Consider the following 26,059-nt stretch of genomic DNA (forward strand, 5'->3'; position numbering starts at 1 on the left):
ATTGCATTTAAGATAGAAAACTTTTTTTTCTGTAATGTTCTACCCAGAATTCTTCAAGTGGCAATTTTAATTTAATCTGGTTCAAATTCTGTAAAAAAACCAACAAAAACATCCTAGTATGCAATTTTTTCTGTCCAATTATTAATCAGAATAAATATTGATCAAACTCTTTAATATATATATTTATGTTAAAAGTATTTTTTAGCTGCCAATATATCTTTTGCTACAAAAGATCAAGGATTCACTAAAGGAATGCTACGGCAATACCATTGAATTATTTATTTAAATCTTTTAATGTATTTCTAATATTTTATAAAAAAGACTAGTGATTTAATAAAAAACCTGTAGAATGCGCCATTTTTACGTTTAATCGATTAACCGTCAGCATAATTGCTAGAATAATCATTAGCTGCAGCCCTACAATTAACTTTTATACATCAGTAAAAATTTATTTATTTTGTACAACTATCGTTCCTCAACTAAATCTAAAAATCCGAATAAAATAAATAAAAATAAATACGTCCCATTTAACTATTACTAAAAGTGGATCGATAATTGTTTATGTCATGTTTTAATTTACAGCAATAATGTTTGTTATAGTTGTTAAACATAAATCATTAAGATAAGAACATCAGAGGCAGATCCGGTAATTTATGGGAAAATAAAACTAACAATGCGGCAGCATCTTCCCTGTAATTCATTAAGTGTGTCAAATAAATGTCACAGCCAATTACAGAGATCCTCCAGCAAAAATCACCAGCTAATCACTCAGCTGAAAATAATTACAGGGATGTAACAGATTGCTTTTTATCCACAAACACACACAGATCGCTGCGGCAACACGCAGTGTTTGCGGATTAACCGCTCTTCGGGGGTTTGAAACGCGACGTGAGGCCATAAATCTGAAGCAGCGTCACTTCATCTGCTCAGGATGTGTGTGTCTGCGCGCACTCCCCCTCTCAGCGTGCGTGTGTGTGGGTGTGTGTGTTGAAAGACAACTCCAAACGCGGCTTTCACTTGAACTGGTGAACACTGATCCTTGCAATGATTTAAAAAAAAAAAAAAGTCAGGAGAAAAACAGGCGAAAAGTCACAAATCTCTAATTTCTGCGGTTAATGATCAGGAGCAGCTCAGGATGAGGCGGAGGAGATGGATCTTTTCTGTCTCAAAAAATAGAAGCTTTTTAAAATAAAAGTTACATACTGCAACTTTAATGTTTTTAAGACATATTTGTTTTTTTAACTATTGAAATAAACAGGTAAAAGGGTTCCCCCCATAAATTTTATGATCGGTAATCCCCCACAAATACATGCAGAGGAAACTCATTTCAGCTGCTTGTATTTCGTTGTTTCGCTCATTACCCAGAGTTTGTGACCGTAGATGAGGGTAGGAGCGTAAATCGACCGGTAAATTGAGAGCTTCACCTTGAAGTGAATTGGGTCACATAAAGGTGAAGTGGGGTCATGACAATGACCCAATGGATTTGGTTCATTGTCATGTTTCAGGGCCCAGTTTCACTTCAGGTTTGATTTATTTTATTTTTTTACAAATTGTCTCAGCTTTCTGATACACGGATAAATTCATGATGGATTCTTTAACGGTGAGCTGGTCAGATCCTGCTGCTGAAAAGCGTCCCAAAGCATGACGCTCCCACCTCCATGCTTCAGTGGCTATGCCGTACTTTTCCTGGAATGCTAACATCTGGTTTATGCCAAATATGTCCTTTGTCCTGAAGATTAATAATAAATCAGAGAGTTACGGTCTCTGTCTTGCTGGCAAACTTTAGTCTGACCTTCATGTTTGTTTTTTTAGAGTAAAAGTTTATTCCTAGAATAACAGGTACATTTCTGATTTTGCACAGACATGCATTTTTGCATCAACATTAGCAACAGCCTGCTTTGGGTCTTAATATACTGTATGAACTGTAGCTGCGTTTCCATTTGTTGCTATTATGCTAATGTAAAAGAAAAACAATTTCACCACCAGGGTTTTTCTGTTAAACAAGAAATTAAATCAAAACCATATGTGAATAAGCTTGTTCATGCAATAAGCCATTAAAAATCATGACAGCGACGGATGTAAGCAGTTAGGTGAGATTATTTTGATCCATCAGCCAATCAGAGGAAACATCAGCGTCTTATTCAGGTGTTGGAGCGACAAGCCCCGCCTACTTGGGAGCGGCTGCGTAGGGGACGTTTTGGGAAACTGTAATCTGTGATTTTCCAGAAGAGTTGTGGATTCAACACGTTGGAATGACACACAACTTTTTATGAAGTGTGTGATGCTGCAAGAGCAAAGGACAAAAACAAACCATCATCCTCCTACCACTTCCTGTCGTCTTCTTTGTCATTTCCGTCAGTAGTAACATCCAGTCGTTGATCATTTGACTCGTGATGTGAATAAAGTGTTTTGTGGAATACAAATATTTCGATACAGCTGAAAAACCACCTCATTAAAGCGCAAAAACCTTTTTTATTGAAAAATGTGAGATTTCAAAAAAATTGCTGAAACCATGTTTTGATAACAAAAATTCTCACTTTTTGATGAAAAAGTTTTGCAGCAAAATTAGAACCAATGTGAACAAAAAGGAGAACCAAAGGCTTTTTTTGAGTTTTTTTCTAAAAAATTTTCTTTTTGGCAAATTTTAGCCACAAAATTTGCTAAGTTAACGGAAAACCAGCTTTTGCACAGCACTTCAATTTGTTCTATCTTTTCTCTTCTAATATTGTAGCTAATGTGTTCAGTTCAACAATTATTTCTGCTTACAGCTTACTACACTCAAACAGCTTTTTTCTAGTTTGTTTATTTGTAAACAAATAAACTTGATATAATCTCATATTCCTGTTGACGGTTTCATTCAGTAGCTTTCCAGTAGAAACAGGAAGAGCACTTCAGCTAAGTCACATTTACAGCCTTAAAGTATCAAATCTTGAGATACACCGCAGCACAATAACGACCTTGGAGGGTTTTATGATTGCAGTCGTCCGCACAGCAGAAGGTGACAATGTTTGTCTCCACTAACTGCCACTGATAAGTATCTGCTGAAGGCCTTTCTCCTGTTTCATTCCCAAAGTGTGAGACTTAACACGTCAGCAGAGGGAACCGGACCGCCGACTCGCCTCCTCCACCTTCCCCTTATCTACAGCTGGAGTTCACACAGTAGCATTTTGTTTACAGCATGCAGGTGTTGTTTGCCATTTACAGACTTCAGTGACTTACCTTCATGCTGTGAGGTTAGGTAATGAAACACACACACACACACGCCCACACACACGTTTGTGCAGATATCTTTGAAGGGACTTTCCATTGACTTCCATTCATTTCTACAGCCTAAACCGTTACCTTACCTTTACCCTAACCATTACGTACCTAATCCTAACCCTAACCAAAACTCAATTCACACCTTAGTCCTAAATCTGACCTCTGACCCAAATACAACGTTTCCCATTGTGGGGACCAGGCTTCGGTCCCCACAAGGAGCAGTGGGTCCCCACAAGGAGCATATGTCAGGAAAATGGTCCCCACAAGGTATTAGAAACAAACGCACACACACACCCCTCCCCACACACACACAACAGTATACGTATCGTATTTCAAGACAAAGATAAAAAGACAGGAAAGAAAAGTCACAGAGTGTGTTTGTTGTTTGTACACACAAAGTGTTGAATGTCACTAAGTCAGCACTTAAAGAAGTAAATAAAATAAAACCTCCACCAAGATGCAAAGTCATAAATGTGTCCCATAGACAGGGGAAGTTTTCATGTCAACATAATTGATGAACCAACATATGTAATTCTTGATTCTTTACAATAATTTTTTCCCGTTATTTCCATTCCTTGTTGCTTGGTTGAGAAGCATTTCAGTTTGATTTTCAAAAGATAAAATTGAGTCTTTTTATTGTTTCAGCAAAACAGATATCACATCACAACGCGGTTCAAATGTGATAGATACATGATCAGTATCAATAGATCATTCATTTTATAAAATATTCACTGAGCTCTGATCCAGAACCGCACAGCATTCTGGGAAGTGTAGGTAGAGGAAAGACGTTAGCCGCTCAAACTCTCACAGTGAGCTAAGCTAGGTTGGTGAAATCAACAAACTCACTCACTCTTTGGTTACCTAGCAACTCACTCAGTCTTTGGTTACCTAGCAACTCACTCACTCTTTGGTTACCTAGCAACTCTCTCACTCTTTGGTTACGGTTTGGTAAAATGAATTAAGTCTTTGCAAAAAAAATTGTCTTTCAACACAAATAAACCCAACAGATTTTAGGCTGTTGTCATCCAGTTTTTTACCAAACAGTTTTTTTAACATGACGTGACGCTGCGGTGAGTCTGTAATTTTAATCCAGTTAATAGAAACATGCAGAAACCCCTCATTCTGGCAAAACAGCCATAAACATGTGAGACACAAACCAGGCTAAATGAAAATAAAATGACATAATGTGGATTTTCCCTGCTTGGATACAACGGACCTATTCTTCTCCTGCCCTGCTGCCCATATAGCCCCTGGCTGCCCTTCCAGTGACTATGTGTTTGCTTTATTACTTTATCACCACCAGAGTTGTCTCAACCCAAAACACACGCCTATGAACCCTTCGCCAGGTGTTAATCCAAGCCATCCATCCCACTGTTGCCGTTGTCACGCCACAAACTTTCAGCGCATCTGTTACGCTACAATCCTCTGCACATTAAGACTCTATTAGGCACCACAAAGTCAAACACAAACACACATTTACAGCACAGCATCGCATGGTGGGTTGTTTTGACTCTGGGAATAAATGGCACATGCGGTATTTTGCATTGGCGGTTAGTGGCCGTGAAAGGAAGGCGAGAATGCCCATTCATTTTCACCCACGCTGTTTCTTTCAGACCGGGTTGCCAGATCTGACTGACGGTTTCAGCACAAAACAGCAAAAAACCCAACAAAGTAAAAAAAAAACCCAGCACAAATCTCAACCTCTAGTGAAATTCATGTTGATGGCGCCACATGTAGTCACATAGATGATCCACAACAGTTTTGGTTGTACTTTGAACACAATGAGACTTGAGTTTTTTCTGTCATTATGTCCTTTTAAATCACAATGTTGCCATGGGATTTCTGTTTTACAATATACCACTACTGCTTCCACACCTGATAGTAGACTCGATTCAATTGGGACCAAATTTGCAACATTTGTTAAATTTTCAGCTGCTGCGGTTCACTTTCCCACTGCACTGCGTCAAATGATCCAAACTAATTGAAAACCTGTTCCCCTCTTCGCCTGTGGGGGCACTGCACCCAGAACTATCAAAGAAAATGACACAAAAGCATCCAAAGAAGACCAGATCAACTTCCTACTTCACAAAATGTTAACGAAAATGGAGTACGATCAGGTTTTAGCAGTTATAGGATATCTCTTTTGCTGTTTCTTTTGCTAATGCTAGTTAGCATTTGTTTTGGTTGTATTTACCCAGAATTCACTTCTTTTGGAGCAGTTTTCGGTCCACTTAATGTTAATATATGCAGCCAAATCGCACCCGAGTTCACTTTATCTGAACTGAGAGTTTTGTAGGAAGACCAGAGTTTGCTTTTTTGGTCTGATTATCACATTCACACCTCTGCAAACGAACCATACTTTCTAGCTGAACGTACGAGCCAGAGTTTGATTAAAACAGACTATAAAGAGTCTGCTAGCGTGCATTTTATTTAAAAATGTGCTTTCCTGTCACACATTCACAACTATTTTGAAAGAAATTTCCCTGAAACCTTTCTAAAAACCCACCAAATGTTATGAAGAGCAACAAGCTTTTTTCCCCCCAGCCAAATGAGTTCAAAAGCAGAAATCAGCCCAATCTGGCAACCCTGCTTTCAGCCTCTACCAGCAGCAACGCTGGGATCCTGCATTCCTTCCCAGCACCTTGTAATCCAATAAGAAATGTGTAGCACTGCTGCCTTTTGACAAGCAGCTCCACTTAATTACCACGTTGTTGGGCTGACAGGCCTTAGGGGGGCCGGTCGGACCAAAAGGAGGGTCATTGCTGGTTCAAAGTTGCTGGGAACATCCTGGAAACTCATTCAAAGTAATAATTTAAATGTATAATATGAAATAAAACCCTAGGAACTTTTGGTTTTGCTGCAGGGGCAGAAGTTGATCTCTAGGCCAAACTTTTTGCCAAGTGGGCCAAAGTTGTAGACTCAAACGTAGTTGGGGGCCAAAAGAAACCCAACTTAAAATCAAGCAAATAAAGTAGCTCAATATTTAATGAAACTCCAAAACTCAAGAGCAACTTTTATGACGGTTACGCCAAAAACTAAAACCATTTGTGATTAATTTCATAATTTTTTTTTATAGAAAACTTTGAAATTTTGTAGAAAAATATACAAAAGAAAATTTTTGACATCTGAAATCACCAAGGTTTTTGAAGAAAGTTTCTGATATTAACCTACATTTTTTTTCTAGAAAATTTTCTTGCTTTTTTCTAGAATATTTTTGAGATTACCTTCAAATTTTTGAGGTTTTTTTTGGCAGAAAGTTACTACTTACTACTACTTTAATTTAGCATGTGAGCTGTATTAAAAGAAAGATGTCTAGTTTTCAGGTTTTTTGGGGTTAGATTGAACACATTTATTTTCAGCAATAACCACAGGATTTGCTCCACTTTTGCTATATTTTGCCAAGTTTAAGAAAGAATAAAAGCTGATCTGGGTGCAGCAAAGTCAGCTTTTCAGTAAAAGTCTTGATTTTACTTTTTTAAAATCTGGCTATAAAAAGACAAATACTTTGTGTTGTACTTTACATTTTCCTGTGTAAGAAAATTATGTTGGTAACAATTTTTACCCTGATTGCAAATCAGAATGTCTCCATTTGCATCTATGAGCCAAATTTGTATCTTTTTTTAACTGCAGGGGCCACACAAAATCAGTCCAGGGGCCACAAACCCATGCTCTGGGCTGCATTCTTAATGTTCAAATCTTATAATGACGCAAAAGCAAAGTGAAGGCACAGAAAAAATTTGTTGTCATTTTTTTCAAGGTTGCAAATGGGAGCCAGCCTTTGCATGTTGAGGCATCAAAACCCAGAATGAAACAAGAAAAGGAAAGGTTCAATTTCTGACTCATTAGTAAGGCTTGTTGAACCTGCACAGCACCATAAACATGTTTATTTAAGCTAAAGTACAGCCAGCTGGCACGCTTCCAGTGGCTGAATTACCCTTTAAAGTAACAGACGAGACAAGGTCAATGGAAAGGCCAAAAAAAATTCTTTCTATATTTATGTTTCACAAGAATCACAGCTGAACCTTTACGGCTGCAACGTTCCAATTTTTTTGATGTGAAACATTGAAAATATAATAATTTCAAAATGTTTTCCACCTTTAATGTGACAAATATGTGCAGTTAGAAAATTACAGTCAGCACAGCTTCAGTTCATCAGACCTGAACCTCCAGAGTCACATAAAGACAGTTACAAATTCAGTCTTTTGTCACCTGCAGAACTAATGTTGCAATGATTAATGCAACAGTTGGTTGCTGGTTTTTTGGTGTAAAGCACTTTGAGCTGCCTTGTTGCTGAAATGTGTTATACAAATAAAACTTTTGTTAACTTTCATACAGCTTACAGGAGCAATGTAGGGTGAACAAGACAAGGAATGCAGAGAGTGAGAGGAAGAATCCAGCAATGACTAATGAAAAGTTTGCATGTTGAAGCAGTGTTGGAAAATGACAATGAAACCAAAGGAATGAATCAGAGGAAATGTGCAGGGAAGCTGAGTGAGGGACAGTAACTAGCTTAACGAGATGCACTTCAGGAGGCTGAAGAAGCTTAAAGAAGTGTGATTTGGTAAATTACACTTAAAGAAGTGTGATTTATGTCACTACACTGCACACAGGAACTGCACCTCATTTACTGATACCTATTGATTCTCCTGTGGAACTAACAGTGGAGGAAATCGCAAAAATAATATTTCCAATCAAACTTTCTGTTTTGTTTTTTCTTCATCTTCAAAAACTGACATTTTTCATGACAACGACTAAACAAAATTCTTATCATGATCAAAAAACTAAATAAATGATAAACGATACGATCAATGCCCATCCCTAAAGGCTGCTGCCATTAATGCATCGATTTTAAAGATATTCAGCAATGGGAGCAGATAGTATGGTCACAAAATTATAAAAAGATGAAGGAAGCTAAGAAAAAAGAAAGCACATGTAGTGGTGCAGATTCTGTAGAGAAGTCTGTTTGGATGCACAGTCAGAACTGAGAGTGGTGGGTTTGGGATGTGATGCACTCTAGTGACAAAATCTTATTTCCTAATAACATAAATATGATTTTTGTCTGTTATCTTTGTCCAGATTTATCGCATCTGACTTCTTCTAGTGCAGAATTATGAAGCATGTCTCACGTAATGTGACGTAAAGGTTGGAGAAAATGCAACATTCAGATATGATTTAGTTTCACAAATCAGACTTTTTGCTTTGGGTGAAAAGATTGGAATTGGGTCGTTCAGACTGCAGTGAAATTTTTAAAATTTGGGTCAAATTTACCTGCCAAAGAAACTATAAACTGAGCGGAAAAGGCCTGACAATAATCTGATAAATAAATGCAAATGTACAAATAACAATACACAAGAATAAACTAAGAAACTAAAAACAAAGGGATGAACCTGTATAGCAACACTCTTTGAATAATAATGAGTACAGAGAACTGAGTATAGCAAGACCTATCGAATATAAATAAACCAAAAGGAACGGATCAAGCACAGAAGAAAGCCAAATCCCAAACACCAAAGAATTGTAATAAATATAGGATATTAGTCTTATTAGATGTGGAAAAGGATTAGAAAGGATTTTTTTGGTTTCATTTCTAAATCATAAAAACCTGGCATTGTAACAGCTGAGCGCAAACGTTTCGTATCCTCTGTGTCTTTGTTTTGTTCTGTGCTTTTGGAGGACATTTGTTTCCAAGGAAGCCAATTTGCAAGTCAGAGATACTTGAAGGCTTCTCTCTTCTTCCCTGGAATAATTTTGAAACATTCACGTAAGGATCCAGGCTGAAGGCAAATTCAGCCACTTCAAATCCAGATGATAGCCACATTTGCAAGTTTATGCAAATAGTTGTAAAACTTTGATTTGCCAGTCGTTGAATCTTGAGACAATTGTCTTTCGCCATCTTTGTCCTCTGTTTGCATTACCACTTCCTGTATTTCTGTATTTCTTATTTACAGGTTCTGAATTTATGTTTTCTCCCACCTGTTCTATTTTTAGCCAGTTCAAATATCTAAAAACTTAATTTAGTTTGTCATTTTAACAAACACTTCCATCTTCTCCACCTGCTTGGCTTCAGGAGGGCATTTGCTAGTCTAAACATTCATGTAAATGCTATGGAAAAATGCTTTGTGCTGCTTTGTAGCTCAAAGAAAATAACTCAAACCTCTGCAATGTGCATTCACTCTGGGCTCTGTACACTTTTTATATGTTGTTTCTGTCGGGTGTGTTGTCTTTGCGTCTTTGTCGTTTTTCAGATTTTATTTGGCTCGCCGTGCGGCTGCAGCGTGGAGGGAGACAGGGATCGGTTGAGGCTGTTGTTGCTCACAGAGAGCATGCAGAGGACAGTGCAGATGGTGCAGCTGTATTCAAACAGTGATAAATGACCGCCGCACCTGGCTCATGGTAACTCGAGTAAACACCGCAAATGCCAAGGTTAACACTTAAAACTTTTGATTTGCATAGGCCTTTGAAAGTGTACTCAAATAAAAATGGCCTATAAATGGATACCGCCACACAAGCAAACAAATTTTCTAAGTTTAGAGTATAATGATTAGCCAATACGTATGCCAAATTTTATAAAATGTATACAACTTGTTTTTTTTTTTACAAAGCATGTTTTAGTCTTTATGGAGGCGATAAAGGCTGCAGAAACACAATATATGCCTTTGCAGTTTGGTGGATTTCTACAAACATTCTTGTAAAATAAAATAAACCAAGTGAAAGTGCAGTATTACTTCTTTTTAGTAGATAATAGATAAACTAAAAGGTCACAATCTTGTGCACCTGTTTAGGTCTATAACGATCATGAACTGCAGGTTTGTAGCCAAAACAGGATAATGTATTATGTTTAACTTAAATAAGGGGATTATAACAATACATTCTGCAGGCAGATTATAAAATGATCTGCCTGCAGAGAAGCTGAAAGCAGAAAAGTTGCATATTTTTGATATTCCAAACAATTTGAATACAATTTATTGTACAAATATTTGAGAAATATTCATTTTAGATGCAAAGACAGTACAGTAAAAACAATCCAGCTTTTATACATTAAAATAAATATTATCCCAAGGACTTTGCCATGTTGTTTACACATCAATGCATTCTGGGTAAATTACGTATGCCAGGTCCAATTATGCTAGCTTTATCCAGCCAAAATAGCATTGAGTTAGTATCATTATGAAGACGTTTCAGTTCGATTGAGTTGAAATTGATGGAAATGTAGAAATCACAAGAGGAAGTGAAGATGAGGAGGGGCAAATGAGGAAGAGGAAGGAGTTCATGGAAAAAGCTGGAGTTTGTGCTGCTGCTGCCACCGTTAGCTAAAACAGTGAAGGACATGTTTGGTTTACCTCTGCTCCGGTAAGTAGCCCTGTAAACAACTCTGTGTCCGGTCAAATCTCGGTGGTTTCACTTTCTGTAGTAGCAATAGCCATTAGCTTCCTCATAAGTTTTGCTCATACAAATGACTCGCAGTCTTCTGCAGAGAAATGTTGGAAGCACAAATGTGACTCCTTCGGAAGTTGTTCTTTTTTTATGTAGGAAGCGATGCCGGCTCGCTTCACTATTTTTTTTCTTTAAATTACGGCTAACAGTGCCACCATGTGGCATTATCTAAATTTACACTAGTCAAACGCAAAGTCAGTGACGTGAAGTCAGGGGAGGCCTCACCTGTCATCCTGGAAAAATAATAATGATAAGATCATTTATATAGCTATTTTTACCCTGTGGTTTGTACTAAAAAGTATTTATTTTTTGTTTAGGTTAACCAATTTTGATTATTTTTTCTTTAAAATCGCTGAATTTGTGCAATTTTCCATTCAAATGCTCAGAAGCGCAGATGGTGAGGTAGCAGAGAGCTGAGTCTCACCTTGAGTTGATCAACCTCTGGCTAACTGCACCGGCTGCATGCTCCTCCTGTCTGTACGTCACCAATAAAATGGTTAAAAAACATTTAATGTATGACCTGATTTTCCATAATTTAGCTTATCTATATAATGTACAGTGTTTTTGTCACCAACTGTGTGTGTAACGTGATTCGTGTGCTGAGCAGCGATCAGAAACCGGAGAACAGATTCGAGGAGAGGCAGGCAGTTCTCTTGCCTCATGGCAGGGGGCGCTCATGATCCCAGACATTGTGACTCCACAACTGCAGAGTAAGAGACAGTAACAGCGAACTAGCGTAAAGTGCAGCGATATATTTGTAGTTTTTTCCTCTCTTCCGACGTCAACATGGATGACTACATTTCTACACTTGCATAGTTTTCTAAAGTGGATTTTCACTGGAAGCTGGAAATAATAACTAGAGGAGGACCAACACCGGGGCGGGAAGGTTTGCTCCAAACTACGAGGCTGAAGACTAGCCGCTCTTTTCAAACGGAAAGAAAAGACCTGCTTTGTGAATGTCTTCCTAGAAACAGCCGTTTCATTTTTTCTCAACTTGTGGACTCAGATGGGATTTTGACTTAAACCAAACATGAGCGGTGGACCACTGAGATCCAGAACCAGGTCGCACTAAAACTGGGATGTCAGGACAGATTCGGATATTTTTGTGCAAAATGAGCGGCGCACGGACTTCATTTATAGGTAAAGGTAAGATTGAAATCATTTTTTTGTTTAGTTTTTTTTAATGAAATGTGCGTGTTGTGGGCTACAGTTTGTGTGTGGAGAATGTTAGATTAGTTAATAGCAGCGGTAGCTATAATCTACCACAGAAATCACTTATTAATAATCGCACAAATAAACATTAAGCCTAAAAATACACTATTCAACAGACTGAATGTTCTGTGGGAAATATTTGAGTGTTTTTTGGTGTTGAATCCTGAAACGAAAATCCCCAACTCCTTCCTGCGTTTACTCTGCAGAATCCGATACAGAACAGACAATAATAATAATAATAATAATAATAATAATAATAATAATTAATAACAAATGGCGAACTCTATAGGTAAAAAATATAACGAAAAGATATAACAGTTTTGAAGAAATTCCGCTATTTTTAAGTTAGTGGGAAAATTATGACATATTTAGGCCAACATGCTCAACTAATCGTGGATAATTTTCTGTTGAAACATGGAAAAAGTAGCATTTTTAAAATATGCAGATATTGAAACAAATGAATTGGAGTGTTGTATCTGCCCCCTTGCTAAACGAAACTGCTAATATAAGTGAAATCTCTCTGTAGACCGGATGTTCAACCTAACAGGTTAATATCTAGACTCCAGGGACAATATTTCAAAGTAGCATAAATACAATCTGTTTCTGCTTTTGTCGCCCTGTACAAATTATTGCAACACATTTAGTACTTTTTTTCAGAAGTAATTTTTAGGTTATGTTTTATGTAGGACTAAAACATGCTGACTGCTGAAGTTGCACTGAGCAAATTTAACCTTGGAGTTGGTCTGGCAGAACCTGTTGCGACTGTGACACTTTGGTCTTGTTTAGTCAACACCGCCTGTGCTATTCTCTCTGTTTTCATGTCCACACATTTTGTTTCCTGCACAATAGAGTATGAAGAAACTGGCATCCATTTCTTATCTGCACATGCGTTTAAACAACTTGCAGGTTTTATGTCAACCAGCTGAGCAGACGTCTGACTTTTTAACACGTCTTCATTTTAGCCTTTTCCATTTCTGACTCCAGAAGGGAAGATTTAAAACTGCTGTTTCCTTTTGTGATCTATGATATTTTACATAAACACGACTTTTACGCAAGTTAGGGGTGTCCAAACTGTGGACCAGGGGCCATTTGTGGCCCTTGGATTCATTTTGTGTGGAGCCTCACAGTAATTCAAGAAATTTGGCCATCCGGATGAGATTTTCCATGGCAAGTTTTTATCTTTTTAAACAAAAACTATTAAGAACAACACAGAGAGACTTTTTATTTTATTTTTATTTCATAATAAGTCGGCCCACAAACATCAAAAACAATCTTTGGCACACCCATCCATCACATTTGGCTAAATGCAGCGAAATTTGTGAAGAAAATTCTTACTTTAGTTGCTGTGAATAAACTAAAACCATTTATAGACTTAATAAACTGAAAATAATAAACCCAGAAAGGTAAATGGATTTAAACATTTAGACAAATGAAAAATATTATGCATTTTATTTATTGTTGTCCAGGTAAAAGAGTAAGAATTCAAATAAATTGGGGGTTGGAGGAACATTTTGGCCCCCAGTACTTTCAGTTTGGGAAGTTTGGACACCCCTAACATTAGCCTTACTGAAAAAGAGATCTTGTCCCTACAATCATACTGAAAAACAGTTAAAGATTCACATATTATGCTTACTTAACATTTGTTCAAATATGTATAAAAAACAACAACAACAAAAAACATTCAATTTGTATAGAAAATATTGGCCTTTAGAACAAAAAACATCTACTTCAACTCAAAAGAATCAAATTAAGGTTGTTTAATGTCCTTAATTTGATTAAGGACATTGATCAAACTTTTTTCATTAATTGTAATGAAGAAAAGTTAAATAAAGTTTTATTGGATGGATTATAGATCTTTAGAAGTCATAAGACTTTCATGAAACTTTGATTGATAACATTTTCGCTAAATGGGAGAGAAAGTAAGAGTCTCCGTCTCCTTCCTACCGTCATCCGTAAGCAACACAGTGTTAGAGTTAAGCTTATATTTTCAGCTGGAGAACTTTCCCTAAAAGTACCAGACTGTTTCCCCGGCCACTTGGCTGAAAGAGGCCAGCATCATCTAAAAAAGGACAAATTAAACCATGAGGCATTAGGTTGGCTGATCGGGAGATCTGGGCTGTCCTGATGTTTGGATCACAAGGGCCGGTTTTCTCTCTTTGTTTTCCATTTTTTGGTGCCGGTGTCCACTCTCCAGCGGCAGCTCTCCGTTTTATATTTATAAGATGAGAAGTAGAAAGAGCTAGAGTGTTTTAAAAGTGATTAAAATGAGGGAAGTTGTGGAAACGAAGTGAAATGTGCAAACTTTTTCACAAAATGAGGTTGCAGGTCCGTAACTTCAGATGAGGATGATGAAACGAGTAATGCTAGATGTACTTTGAATGTTATTAGAAATAGTATAGTGAAGAGTGTGAAACAGATTTTTATGAAACCCGTTCACACAGAAGCTTAATTCCAGTCGCGTTTACTTAATTAGTAAACGGAAAAAAATGGATTTCAGCCAAAAATGTGAACGGAGCAACAAGACCTGCTGACCTTTCCATCCTCATTTGAACTTTGTCGTTTTCACCATTTCAAGATGGCTAAATGCATCAAGTTGCTGTTGTGGTTGTTTAATTTGCTGTTTGTTTTAACAAACAATTAAACGTGTCTGTAGCTGTAGCTGCTGGTGAGCGTATATCAAATTTTGGCTTCTACACAGAGATTTAGTCCTTATTTAATTTTTACCAACACAGAGTTTTGCTTCCAAGTTTTGCCAATTTTGACCTTTAAAAAATGATGGAAAAAAGCTGAATTAAAGAGGAAAACAATTTCAACAACTCAGAAACTCTGTCAACTACAACTAATACTTCAGATTCTGCTATTCAGTGTGGCGTAACAGATTTATCCCAACCATTTCTGTGAATTTTGACCTGTTAAGATTTTTTTCGTCTTTATTTGAGCTTTTCAGCAGATCAGCTGACCCATCAACCTATATTATTTACAATTCATTTGGCTAAGAAATGCAGTTTTTTCTACATTTTAGACATTGTTTCTCAGTTAAAAAGTTGGCTTCCCTAAAGTATCTTACAAACCTGATGAGGCAAAGTGAAATAAAAGCAATGTTTAAACCAAGACGTTGCATTAACTGATCACTGCAGTGCAGAATATTAATGCTGAAACAAGGTCGCTTGTTTCCTGCCCTGCACAATTTATAATGAGGGCAGAACTTATAACTCCAAACAAATGAGGCCAGTGTCGGCTCTCTTGAGTAAAAGCAATCTTAAGATGAAAGTTGTGATTTACACCTGTAGGAATTTTAAGGAAGGTATTTTTGAACATGTGGTCTTCAGCTGCTCACCTTTTAGCCCAGCTCTGTTTAAACCTGCAGATTTACACTGCAGCCCCAAAAGGGAAGAAAAGAGAGGAAAGGGAAATAAATCACTGTTCATGCCACATTTCCTGGATAACTGTAGTTATTGTTTCCACTCAGGGTGTTGGACAGAACCAGACTGCTCTTCCTTTCGGGCTGGTTTTGTCTTGTTTCAGGTGCTCTAATGTGTTTGCACTGTGACTGGATGAAGGATGCTTGGTGGGATTTTGTGTTTTTGCTGTGCGTAAAATAAACATGTATTTTAATCTGCATAGGAACCCACATTTTTAAATCATGAAATATTTACGGCACACACCTCAGAGAATGCTGGATATCAAATATAAACAAATAAAAATCATCTTCACTCTCACCATGACTTAAATAAACAATTATAATAATTTGTCGTTAAAAATCTCAGGAGGATACTTAAAGTTTTACTCAAGAAGGCGTTTTTTATGCAACGTAACAACAGCGTGAATTAAAATGTTTACTATATAAAAATATATAATTTAAAGGAAATTTAGATATGCCTAGTTTTGGTTTCCATGGTAACACGGCATTTAAATGTCTTCCTTTAAAATGCAAATAGAGAAAATAATGCTTGGAAATGATATTCTCCTGCTTCTGGGCTGAAAAAATAACTGACTTGATCTTTCGAACACGCTGGGTTTTGTGTAGAAGCTTTTACAAATGGAGGCGTTATTACTGGATCTGTTGAAGCCAAGATTTGTAATCATTAAGTACAGTCACTATCAGTGTTTTTCTGTCCAAAGTCTCTTCACAGTCATAACATATTAGGTGAAGTATCCAGTAAACCTCTTAAAGGGCCAGTATTATGTATTTTAAAGGCCCATAATACAATTTTATAGCTTAATAAAGTAACTATGTTACCTTCATTTGTTATAAAAATGCTATATATATCTTTAATGGCTGTCTCTTTAAGAAACTCCTGCTCTTTCTGAAGCTCCGTGTTTACCAGCGTTGCTCTGAAAAGTAGCTCCTATAATGAGCTCAGCAGGTGTTTGCTAATATCTGCTGGCTAGTCTGGAGGAGTTGAGTGGAGGAGTTGCAGCAGAGGGTTGCTCTGTGACGCTGAAGCTCGGAAACTGATGAGCTATAATTTTCTGTCTTTTATTATATATCACAAGTAGGCCCGTTGCAATAAACAATACATTAATTAATTGCATAATAAATGAAAACAAACTCAATTGTGAGGACTTGAGTTTTCTGTGTGTTTATTTTGGTTTCTCTGTGTTGTTCATTCTACCCCTTGATTGATCCCAGCTGTGTCTTGTTCCCTGATTACCCTCCGTGTATTTAAGTCCACCTGTGTCTCTTGCTTCCTTGTCGGGTCCTTGTCTTGTCTGTCGTCAGTTCTTGTTTATTTGCAGTTTATTACCAGTATTGAGCTCTTAGCCTTCTGCTCTGCTGTGCTGAATGGATTATTGTGCTTTATTCTTCATTAAATCATCATTTCATTCTACAAACCTGGGTCCACTGCGTCTACCTCACCATTTCACAGCCATGAAACTTGACAACAATAACTGCCATGGGCATGATTTATTGTTTCTCTCTTTCTACAAAATATTTAAATACAATTTTCTTTACAGAGACTTAATAATTCATTTTATTTATTGTTTTTGTTTATTCATTTTATTGCCATTATGTTACTGGAAAATGGTCTCAAAACAACAATATTATCGTTTATCACAATAACTTCTGGGACAATTTATCGTCTAGTAAAGTTTGCTATTGAGACAGGCCTAATTACTAACCTGCTTTAACATTCAGTTTTCACCCAAATGAGCAGAATTTACTCTGAATTCACTGCGTTTAGTTATTAAAGCAGTAGAGTCACAACACAAAGCCAGATCCAAACAGTCCCACCCAGAAAATCAGCTTCACCAAGGATTATTTTATGAAAACTCTTGAAATACCTTTAGCGGCTGAGTAATCCCAGATCTGTTTTCTTATCTTTGCACCTGTTGAAGCTTTAATACCTTTAATGTCCCTCAAGTTATACGAGACTTGAAATATTTAATAAAACTTTGCATGGTGGCTCCATGACAATCAGGATCTCTGATTTCTGCTTTTAGATTTGCTGCGTTATAGGCGTTACCTTGGATTGGCTGCAGGTGAGCTGAGCTCCGCCGCCATGTTCTGCTTCTCCTGTACGCCCAGAACAGCTGCAGGCTTCACATTCAGGCAGTTTATATGAATAAATGAACCGATCTGATCCGAGCCGCATCAGGGAAGTCCCCCTCAGAGGGACAAAGAACCCTGATGTGGAACCAGAAAGATTTAGCAGGATTAGGATTGAGCAGCAGCAGTATTAATCTTGGTCTACAGTAGCACATGTAGTGACTGAGCTCAGTTACAGCAACAGCATGTAAAGACAAGACTTTGTGTTTTTGCAGTGTATCACACAAAATGGGAATAAGCATCTGAAAATTGTGAAAATAGATTATTTTTGTTAATAATGCAGACAACAACCTGTTTCTGTGGTTTTCATCTAAATATTGTCCTCCAGATTATTTTTTATTCTAGCAGGAAACTTAAAGTCATTTTGGTCGAGTTTCTAGTCCAAATATCTTACAACACTTTAAATAAGACAAGCTAACTAGAAAGTAACTTTTCAGCAACATATAGAGGATTGTTTCAAGTAAATCCTTAATATTGATGACAAAGTTCTAGTTCTATTGGCTGATAAATTAACTTATGGGGAAAATGGCTTTTACAGGTTAAATAATCTGCCATTAATTCCATATTAAGGAATTATTAATTATTGATTTCCAATAAATTGCTTAAACTTTTATGTTTAGTTTAGTTACTTCAGTCTTAGTATCACATTAGCTTAGTTGTCCAGGGGTTGCAACCCTGAGGGCTGCGGGCCGTTACCATGGCAATCCGGGTCGGGGCCCACGGGGCTACGACGGCCGGAAGGAACGGGCCGCCATATTTTAGCTCAGGATCCATATGCACCACATTTAGTGATTGTTGCTGTGATATTTGTGCCGCCCGACAGGGGGACTGTTGGGAATAAATAATTCTGTGTTCCTCCGTCTCTTTTAGCTTCTGCAGGCTCGGATAAACACAGAGGCTCACACATACGAATGCAGCTTGTTTTAAAAGAAGTGACATTTACAAAACATAACAAATATAGTCATTTGTTACATTAAGATGTATGGTATGGTTACATTAAGATGTAAAATACCCAAACAACCTGTCTCCATGGAAACAGTACTGTATGCACCATAACAAGTTTCCAGATCTGTTCAAATAAAATAGATTTAACATTTAAGTGAAACTTTCTGGTGCACAGAAGAATAAAGTCTGTAATTAGCCTAATCAGATGGCTGAATGTTTTGTTTTAAATACATAGAGAGTTAAATGTTTATGGAGCTGTAATCCTTAGAACAATGTTACCATGGAAACCATAAGAGCATCTGTCAAATGTAAATATTATAACAAAGATAATCTGAAGAGGTGGCTCGCAGAAATTGTAAGTAAATGCTTATTTCTTTATCACATATATTTGTAATAATTCATACTGATGTTTAATAATTCACTGTACAAAATGTAGAATCATGTCATCACTAAAACTTAAACCTGTGAAGCAGAAATCATCCCTCTGTTTCATGATTCTCAGTTATTTCTGTTAAAAGTGCTAGAAGTTTACAAAGCATCTGTTTAAATGCATAGTTAGCTTAGCTTATGAAAACTTTCTAAATGAAAAACAGAAATGAAAACTTTTCAGAGAAATTAGGGAATGTATTTAATCCTGGCTGACATAAAGCAGGAAGTTAAGACTGTTTGAAAATCATAATGTGTGAAATCAGGTTGTCTCTAATAAATATCTGGTTTCAACTATACCTGAAACTGCTGCCACTGCTGCACAAATATCCTAAATTCAATTTTCCATGTTATGAATGTTTGTTTTACGCAGGACTGAAATGGAGAAACTTCACCTGGAAGAGAAGGCATCACTGGAAGAGGTTAGTTATTAAAACTTGTGGGAACTAATTGCTACTTTATTGTTTTTAATAGTCTTTCTGTATTTACTTTGAATGTTCTCTCTGTGCATGAATGGGATTTCTCTGGGTACTCTGGCTTCATGCCACACCTCAAAAACATGACATTTATTTTCATTTGGGTTTTCTGAACTGCTATAAGTATGAAGGTGTGTGTGTGTGTGTGTGTGTGTGTGTGTGTGTGTGTGTGTGTGCATGGTTGTTGGTCCTCTATGTAGGCCTGTCACGATAGCAAATTTTGCTGAGTGATTAATTGTCTCAGAAATTATTGCGATAAACAATAATATTGTTTGAAGACCTTGTTACACTGATTTAATGGAAATGATGTAATAATGCATGCGATTTCCTGCCAAAGATAGATACACTTTATTTTCAAAAGAACACTAAACACTGGAGCTGATAAACAAAATAAACAAAACAACCAAAAACAAAATAAAATGGATTCTCAGTCTCCATTAACAAAAAATTTACTTGAATAAAAACTAAACAACATAAAGCCAAAGTGGAAATAAATACTGCATTCAACCAAAAGAGTGCAGATTATGAAGTCTGTATATTATGTTGCCCTTCAGTAATAATTAGATTTAAATAGAGAAAATGGGCACATCGACTACCTGATGCAATAATTCACACTACACGATTTTTTGCCCGGATTTTCCCCCCATCTTAGAACGTTGGCAGTCCTAAGATGGTCGCTTGCGATTTCGTAACCGATCATCCAGTAGTGTGTGGTGTGTTATGGTAGATCGTTGTTGCCGCACCGATCCAAATCAGGGGTTTTCCCCAACTGGGAGGTTTAAGTTAACACAGCCTGTTGAATGTGACAGGTAGCCAATCAGAAAGCGCGGATTCTTCTCTGCGCTTTCTGAGGGAAATTTACGGAGGGGAATCCCAAACAGCTGACACCTGAAGTCCAGTAGATATTGGAGATGATACGTGGAAACAACATTAATGTTTATTCAACATTTTGTGCAAAGAATATAGAAATGACAAGGGGAGGAGTTGGAGTGAAATTGCTATCGCAGTTGATAAACCCGGTAACTTTTCAGCTGTTCTTCGTTAATGTGACATAAACAGGTTCTAATGATTTTCATTCAGTCAGGACTTTACGCTGACACTAGCAACATGCATTGCAGGTAGATTGTAGTAAAGCATTGGTTAATGCCTGGTTTTAAAATTAGTTAACTGGAGTTGTAGCCATTATTTTGTGCCCATTGTTGGACACCACACGGCAGGACCGAACCCGATCGAACCGTTATACCTAGGATTTCTGTCGGCTCATGTGTGGTTTGTCAGGTTTTGAAAATGGGCCGACAATCAGCCGACAGCTCTAAGATCGTGTCGTGTGCGCTGGGCTTTACACTAAGGACATTGGGAAGGGAGGGTCAGTGGAGAGCACCGGAGTTCAGCCTTTTTTCATTCAGTGTCATTAACGGAAAGAGAAAAAGGCTGGAAGAGACAATAAAGCCGATAATTAAAATGAGGTCGATAGTTTTCATTTATTGTACGATTAATTGATTTATCGTTTATCGCGACAGGCCTACCTGTATGTCTCTTTGTTGCCAGGTGACCGGTGACCTGTCCTAACAAAACCCAAATCTTTATGTTAGCTTACAAAAGAGATCTGAAACCTTTACAGCAGTGGTCCCCAACATTTTTATTATCGCGGACCGATCAAGACTTGGCAATTTCTCTGCGGCCTGGCGGGAGGGCGTCAGATAATGCTTCTGCATGTTGGTGTTCCCACTAAAGCCTCACCCCCCCCTCTCAATTTTCCATTTACGACAATCTTACAACATCCTGTAGTGTGTGGTGTGTTACGTGGAAGGGGAAGTAACACACTTCCTCTTCCACGAATATGAAGAATATATTCATCAACATTGTCTTGGCCCGATTATCGCAGTCTGTGGGGTTTTCCCTGGGAGTGAGAACACAGCCCGTTGAATGTGACAGGTAGCCAATCAGAAAGCGCGGTGACGCAAGAACGAAAGGGAAATCCCAAAAAGTTGACATGGCAACTGAGAGTCCACATCAGAGGTGATATATGGAAATGTTTATTACTATATTTGAAGGTCATTTTTATATATGTTTATTATATGTGGTTATGTTTATTCAGTTAAAAATGTTAACTACAAAAAAACATAACTCACCTCCAAATCATAGAGCAGCAAATAGAGCGGCTCCTCCCGCCATCTTTTATCAAACGCCTTTTCTTTTTTATCGCTTAAAATGAGTCCACAAACTATCACTGCTGCTTCTACATCGTCATCCATGTTTGATTATTCTAAATTCACGTATGATATGTTGGGTGTTTTACTGGATTTTCTTCTGGAATCGGGATGTTCAGGAGTGGAATCGGTTCAGGTGGTGTGTTGCTCCTGCCGTGTGGCTGGACACACGAACCGACCGAACCTGTTGGACTTTTATCGGTTCTGTGGTCACAGAGGTTTTTAAAATCGGCCGAAAATCCTTAAATTGTGTGAATCAGACCTAAAACTCACAAGCTCTACTCCTCTCATCTCGTCTCGACCACTGCCCTAACGCTCTCTGACTCTGGTCGCTATGGTAACGTTTACATATCCCTTCAAAATAAGATACAGACGCGCCACAAAAACTAACATTTTACTTTCGTGAAAATTGTAACTCACGATAACGACTAATGGGAGCCCTGAGCTTGATCCTCTGCAACGAGACGGTCCCATCTGGGAGCGATGAGAGACAATGATACCCAAGTGTTGCTTATGCACAGGGTGCTCGTTCTCTACATGGTGAAGCAGCTTGAAGCTTCATTTCCTCAGTAACGAGCCGGTCACCATATCATGCAGATCGGGCTTGGAATGTGGGAATCACCTACCTGGATAAATCCATTCTCCTGTCTGTTCTCTGGGCCTTTTCCCTTTGCAAAGAAACTTTCCGAAGAATCTGATCTGTTTCTTACTCGTTTTGCTGCTTGTGGATCAGTGTTGGCATGCAAGACGGAACCGAGAGAATCCGGTTAAGGGATTTTCAAAATAAAAGATTCTCCAGACTCAAATAATGCATAAAATGGAAATATTTAATTATTTCTTGTGCGGCCCGGTACCAATTGGTCCACGAACCGGTACCGGTCCGCGGCCCGGGGGTTGTGGACCACTGCTTTACAGTCCAAAGAACCATTTTTGCCTTCAGTCCAGATAAAAAAACAACAACACTTTTTTTAGAGCCATAAATGTTCGCTGACTTGTCATTTTAATAAACATCTAACTATAGAAAATCTGTTGTCATTTTTAAAGAACCACAATTTTATTTCTTTTTTGGGATTTAAACATCATAATAATAGGATCCCAAGTTGTTAAATATTAACTGCTAAAAAGGTTAAATGTAAAAATTAAAACCTGAATGTGCCTTCAAATAATCATTCATATCAATGAAGATATTTGTGGAGAATTTAGTAAAATTATAGGATAGTTTTCAACACAATGACAAGAAAAACAGATTAAAAAATACAAAACTGGAACTTTTCTTGTCCTTCTGTTGTGGAAATTCAATGCAATTGTTCTGTTGTATATTACTGACGACTATGAGCCGACTGTGGCTCTGTGGGTAGAGTAGTTGTTTTGTGATCAGAAGGTTGTAGGTTCAATTCCAGGTTCCTCCTGGCACATGTTGATGTACCCCTGGGCAAGGCACTTACCCCCTACTGATGTATAAATGTGAGAGTTTGTGTGTGTGAATGGGTGGATGTGACTCCAGTGTAAAGTGCTTTGAATGGTCAAAATGATTGGAAAAGATCTATATAAGTTCAGTCATTTACCATTTTATTAAAATGTACTTTTGTCATTATGCCTAGATTAAAAGACCATAGGTTGGTTTTTCTGCATTTTTAACTAAATTATTAGGAGCCATTATAAAATGTCCAAGGAGCCACTGGTGGGGCCACAGGTTCCAGACCTCTAGTCTACCTGAGAGAAAGGCACATTTATACTTTTTGCATTTGATTAAACTAAACGGGGAGATGTGTTAGGATGCTTTTAATCTTTGCAAAGCAATAAAGCTGTTGACTATCAAAGTGTTTGTGTATTATATTTACTGTTGGTTATAATTACTGCACTTCCCTTCGTAGAACCAAACCTGCACAAACCCAGGCGGCCATGATGATAAAGTCTCAGTTGGTCCCAGCGATGGACAGCAGGTTCAGCCCACCCAGAGGCTGCAGAACAAACACCGTTGTGACAAGTGTCTGAAACATTTCAGATGGAAGAAGTATCTGAAAATTCATCAACGTCTTCACACTGGAGAGAAGCCTTATAGCTGCAGTCAGTGTGAGAAGAGATTCAGATTTACTTCAGTACTGAAGCATCACCAGAAAATCCACACTGGAGAGAAGCGCTATCTCTGTGACCAGTGTGGAAAGGCTTTTATTCAGAAGGTTAGTTTTAACCGCCATCAGCGAATCCACACTGGTGAAAAGCCTTATAGCTGCAGTCAGTGTCAGAAGAGATTCAAAGATTCCTCAGGGCTGACGTATCATAAGCATATCCACACTGGTGAAAAGCCGCATAGATGTGATCAGTGTGAGAAGGCATTCATATGTTCCTCAAGTCTGAAGCGTCATCAGCGAATCCACACTGGTGAAAAGCCTTATGGCTGCAGTCAGTGTGAGAAGAGATTCAGAGATCCGTCAGTGCTGAAGCATCATCAGAAAATCCACACTGGAGAAAAGCCGTATAGATGTGACCAGTGTGAGAAGACATTCAAAGATTCCTCAGGGCTGATGTATCATAAGCATATCCACACTGGAGAAAAGCCGTATAGATGTGATCACTGTGAGAAGACATTCAAAAGTTCCTCAAATCTGAAGAGTCATCAACGAATCCACACTGGTGAAAAGCGCTATCTCTGTGACCTGTGTGGAAAGGCTTTCTTTCAGAAGGGTAATTTTAACAGCCACCAGCGAATCCACACAGGAGAAAAGCCTGATCCACATATGACAGCAGCAACATCTGGAATGTGAGGGAACTTCTTTCTCTCCTCCTGTCTTCTATCACTATGGCGACAACAGCCGGTGCTGTCAGTAACATTTATATCAATAATAATAACAAGCATGCAAATAAATTGTCTTGTCATCCTTTTGTTGTAGCAAAAACAAAGATGCTGTCAGGATCTGGGGTTGTTTGAGTTTGGTGTTGGAATTTTGTCATTTTTGGTGTTCCTTAGATTTGTCTATTTTTGCCTTGTTTTCCACTTCTGTTCTTCCTCAGTGATTCTAGTTGTGTTTGTCACTTGTTTCTAATTATTTTCAGTTATTCTACATTACATTCTGGTTATAATCATAACACATATACAAATATATGTGTACACCAGTGACGTTCGGTCAGGGGAGGCAGGTGAGGCAGAGCCAGAGGCAGAGTCTCACCTGCCATCATAGAAAAATAATATATAATGATAAAAGAATTTATATTGCTATTTTCACCCTGTAGTTTGTACTATAAAGTACCTATTTTTCATTTAGCTTAACCAGTTATTATTTTTTCTTCAAAATTGCTGAATTTTTGCATTTTCTCATTTAAATACTCAAAAGCTGGTGAGGCAGCATCGAGCTGAGCCTCACCTGGGAGTGATCAACCTCTGCCTAACTGCACCGGCTGCTATTCTATGGGAGCATGCTCCTCCTGTCTGTACGTCGCCAATAAAATGGCTAAAAACATTTAATGTATGACCTGACTTTCCATAATTTAGCTTATCTATATAATGTATAGTGTTTCATGTCACCAACTGTGTGTGTAACGTGATTCTTGTGCTGAGCAGCGATCAGAAACGGCAGAGAACAGAATCGAGGAGAGGCAGGCAGTTCTCTTGCCTCATGGCAGGGGGCGCTCATGATCCCAGACATTGTGACTCCACAACTGCAGAGTAAGAGACAGTAACAGCGAGCTAGCGTAAAGTGCAGCGATATATTTATAGTTTTTTCCTCTTACCGCAGCAATCGCGTATTAATAATCGCAAAATAAACATGAAGCCTAAAACCATACCAATGCAACAGACTGAATGTTCTGCTCTTTGTGTGGGAAATATCTGAGTGTTTTTTTTGTGGCGTTGTGGCTACGGGAGCTGTGCTGATACAGAAAGAAGTGGTTTTGAGACGTACTTTAACGGTTTCTCCCTTTGCTGTGGAGGATAGCACAAAATTAATAATATCTACAGTACAGACCAAATGTTTGGACACACCTTCTAATTCAATGGGTTTTCTTTATTTTCATGACTATTTACAAGGCAATAAATCCCACTTATTAACCTGACAGGGCACACCTATGAAGTGAAAACCATTTCAGGTGACGACCTCTGGAAGCTCATCAAAAAAATGCAGAGTGTGTGCAAAGCTGTAATCACAGCAAAAGGTTGCTACTTTGAAGAAGTAGTATTTTACTACTACATTACATATATAAGGGGTATTTTCAGTTGTTTTACACTTTTTTGTTTAGTGCATATTTCCACATGTGTTATTCATAGTTTTGATGCCTTCAGTGTGAATCTACAATGTCAGTAGTCATGAAAATAAAGGAAATTCATTGAATTAAAAGGTGTGTCCAAACTTTTGATCTGTACTGTACATGTAAATGGAATTATTCTACGCTGGCAGCGCAGCTAAGCCTCACATGTAGAAGAATAGTCTTTTTGCTCTCCAGCGTTGTCCGCATGCACGAAATTTTCTCATGTAAACAATGCAGGGGGTCTGTATTTGTAAATCTGATTATGATTAAGTCAGTGCCTCACCAGCTATATACCTCACCGC

General features: G+C 37.9%; 1 protein-coding gene across 3 annotated transcripts; it reads left to right on the plus strand.

Annotated features, from left to right (window-relative positions):
* The first annotated feature begins 18,652 nt into the window (after positions 1-18,652).
* Positions 18,653-24,377, plus strand: LOC114154147 (zinc finger protein 525-like). Of its 3 annotated transcripts, none has more exons than XM_028032978.1 (4): positions 18,653-18,758; positions 19,203-19,251; positions 23,390-24,018; positions 24,103-24,377. In XM_028032978.1, the coding sequence occupies exons 2-4, from the start codon at positions 19,210-19,212 to the stop codon at positions 24,278-24,280; spliced, it is 849 nt and encodes a 282-aa protein (XP_027888779.1). In that variant the 5' UTR covers positions 18,653-18,758; positions 19,203-19,209; the 3' UTR covers positions 24,281-24,377. The 3 variants fall into 3 exon arrangements, with proteins under 3 accessions (XP_027888779.1, XP_027888778.1, XP_027888777.1); XM_028032977.1 differs by having other exon boundaries at positions 23,390-23,784; positions 23,869-24,377; XM_028032976.1 differs by having other exon boundaries at positions 23,390-24,377.
* Positions 24,378-26,059: the final 1,682 nt, after the last annotated feature.

This window comes from Xiphophorus couchianus, chromosome 12 (assembly GCF_001444195.1).
Source record: "Xiphophorus couchianus chromosome 12, X_couchianus-1.0, whole genome shotgun sequence".
NCBI classification, from domain to species: domain Eukaryota; kingdom Metazoa; phylum Chordata; class Actinopteri; order Cyprinodontiformes; family Poeciliidae; genus Xiphophorus; species Xiphophorus couchianus.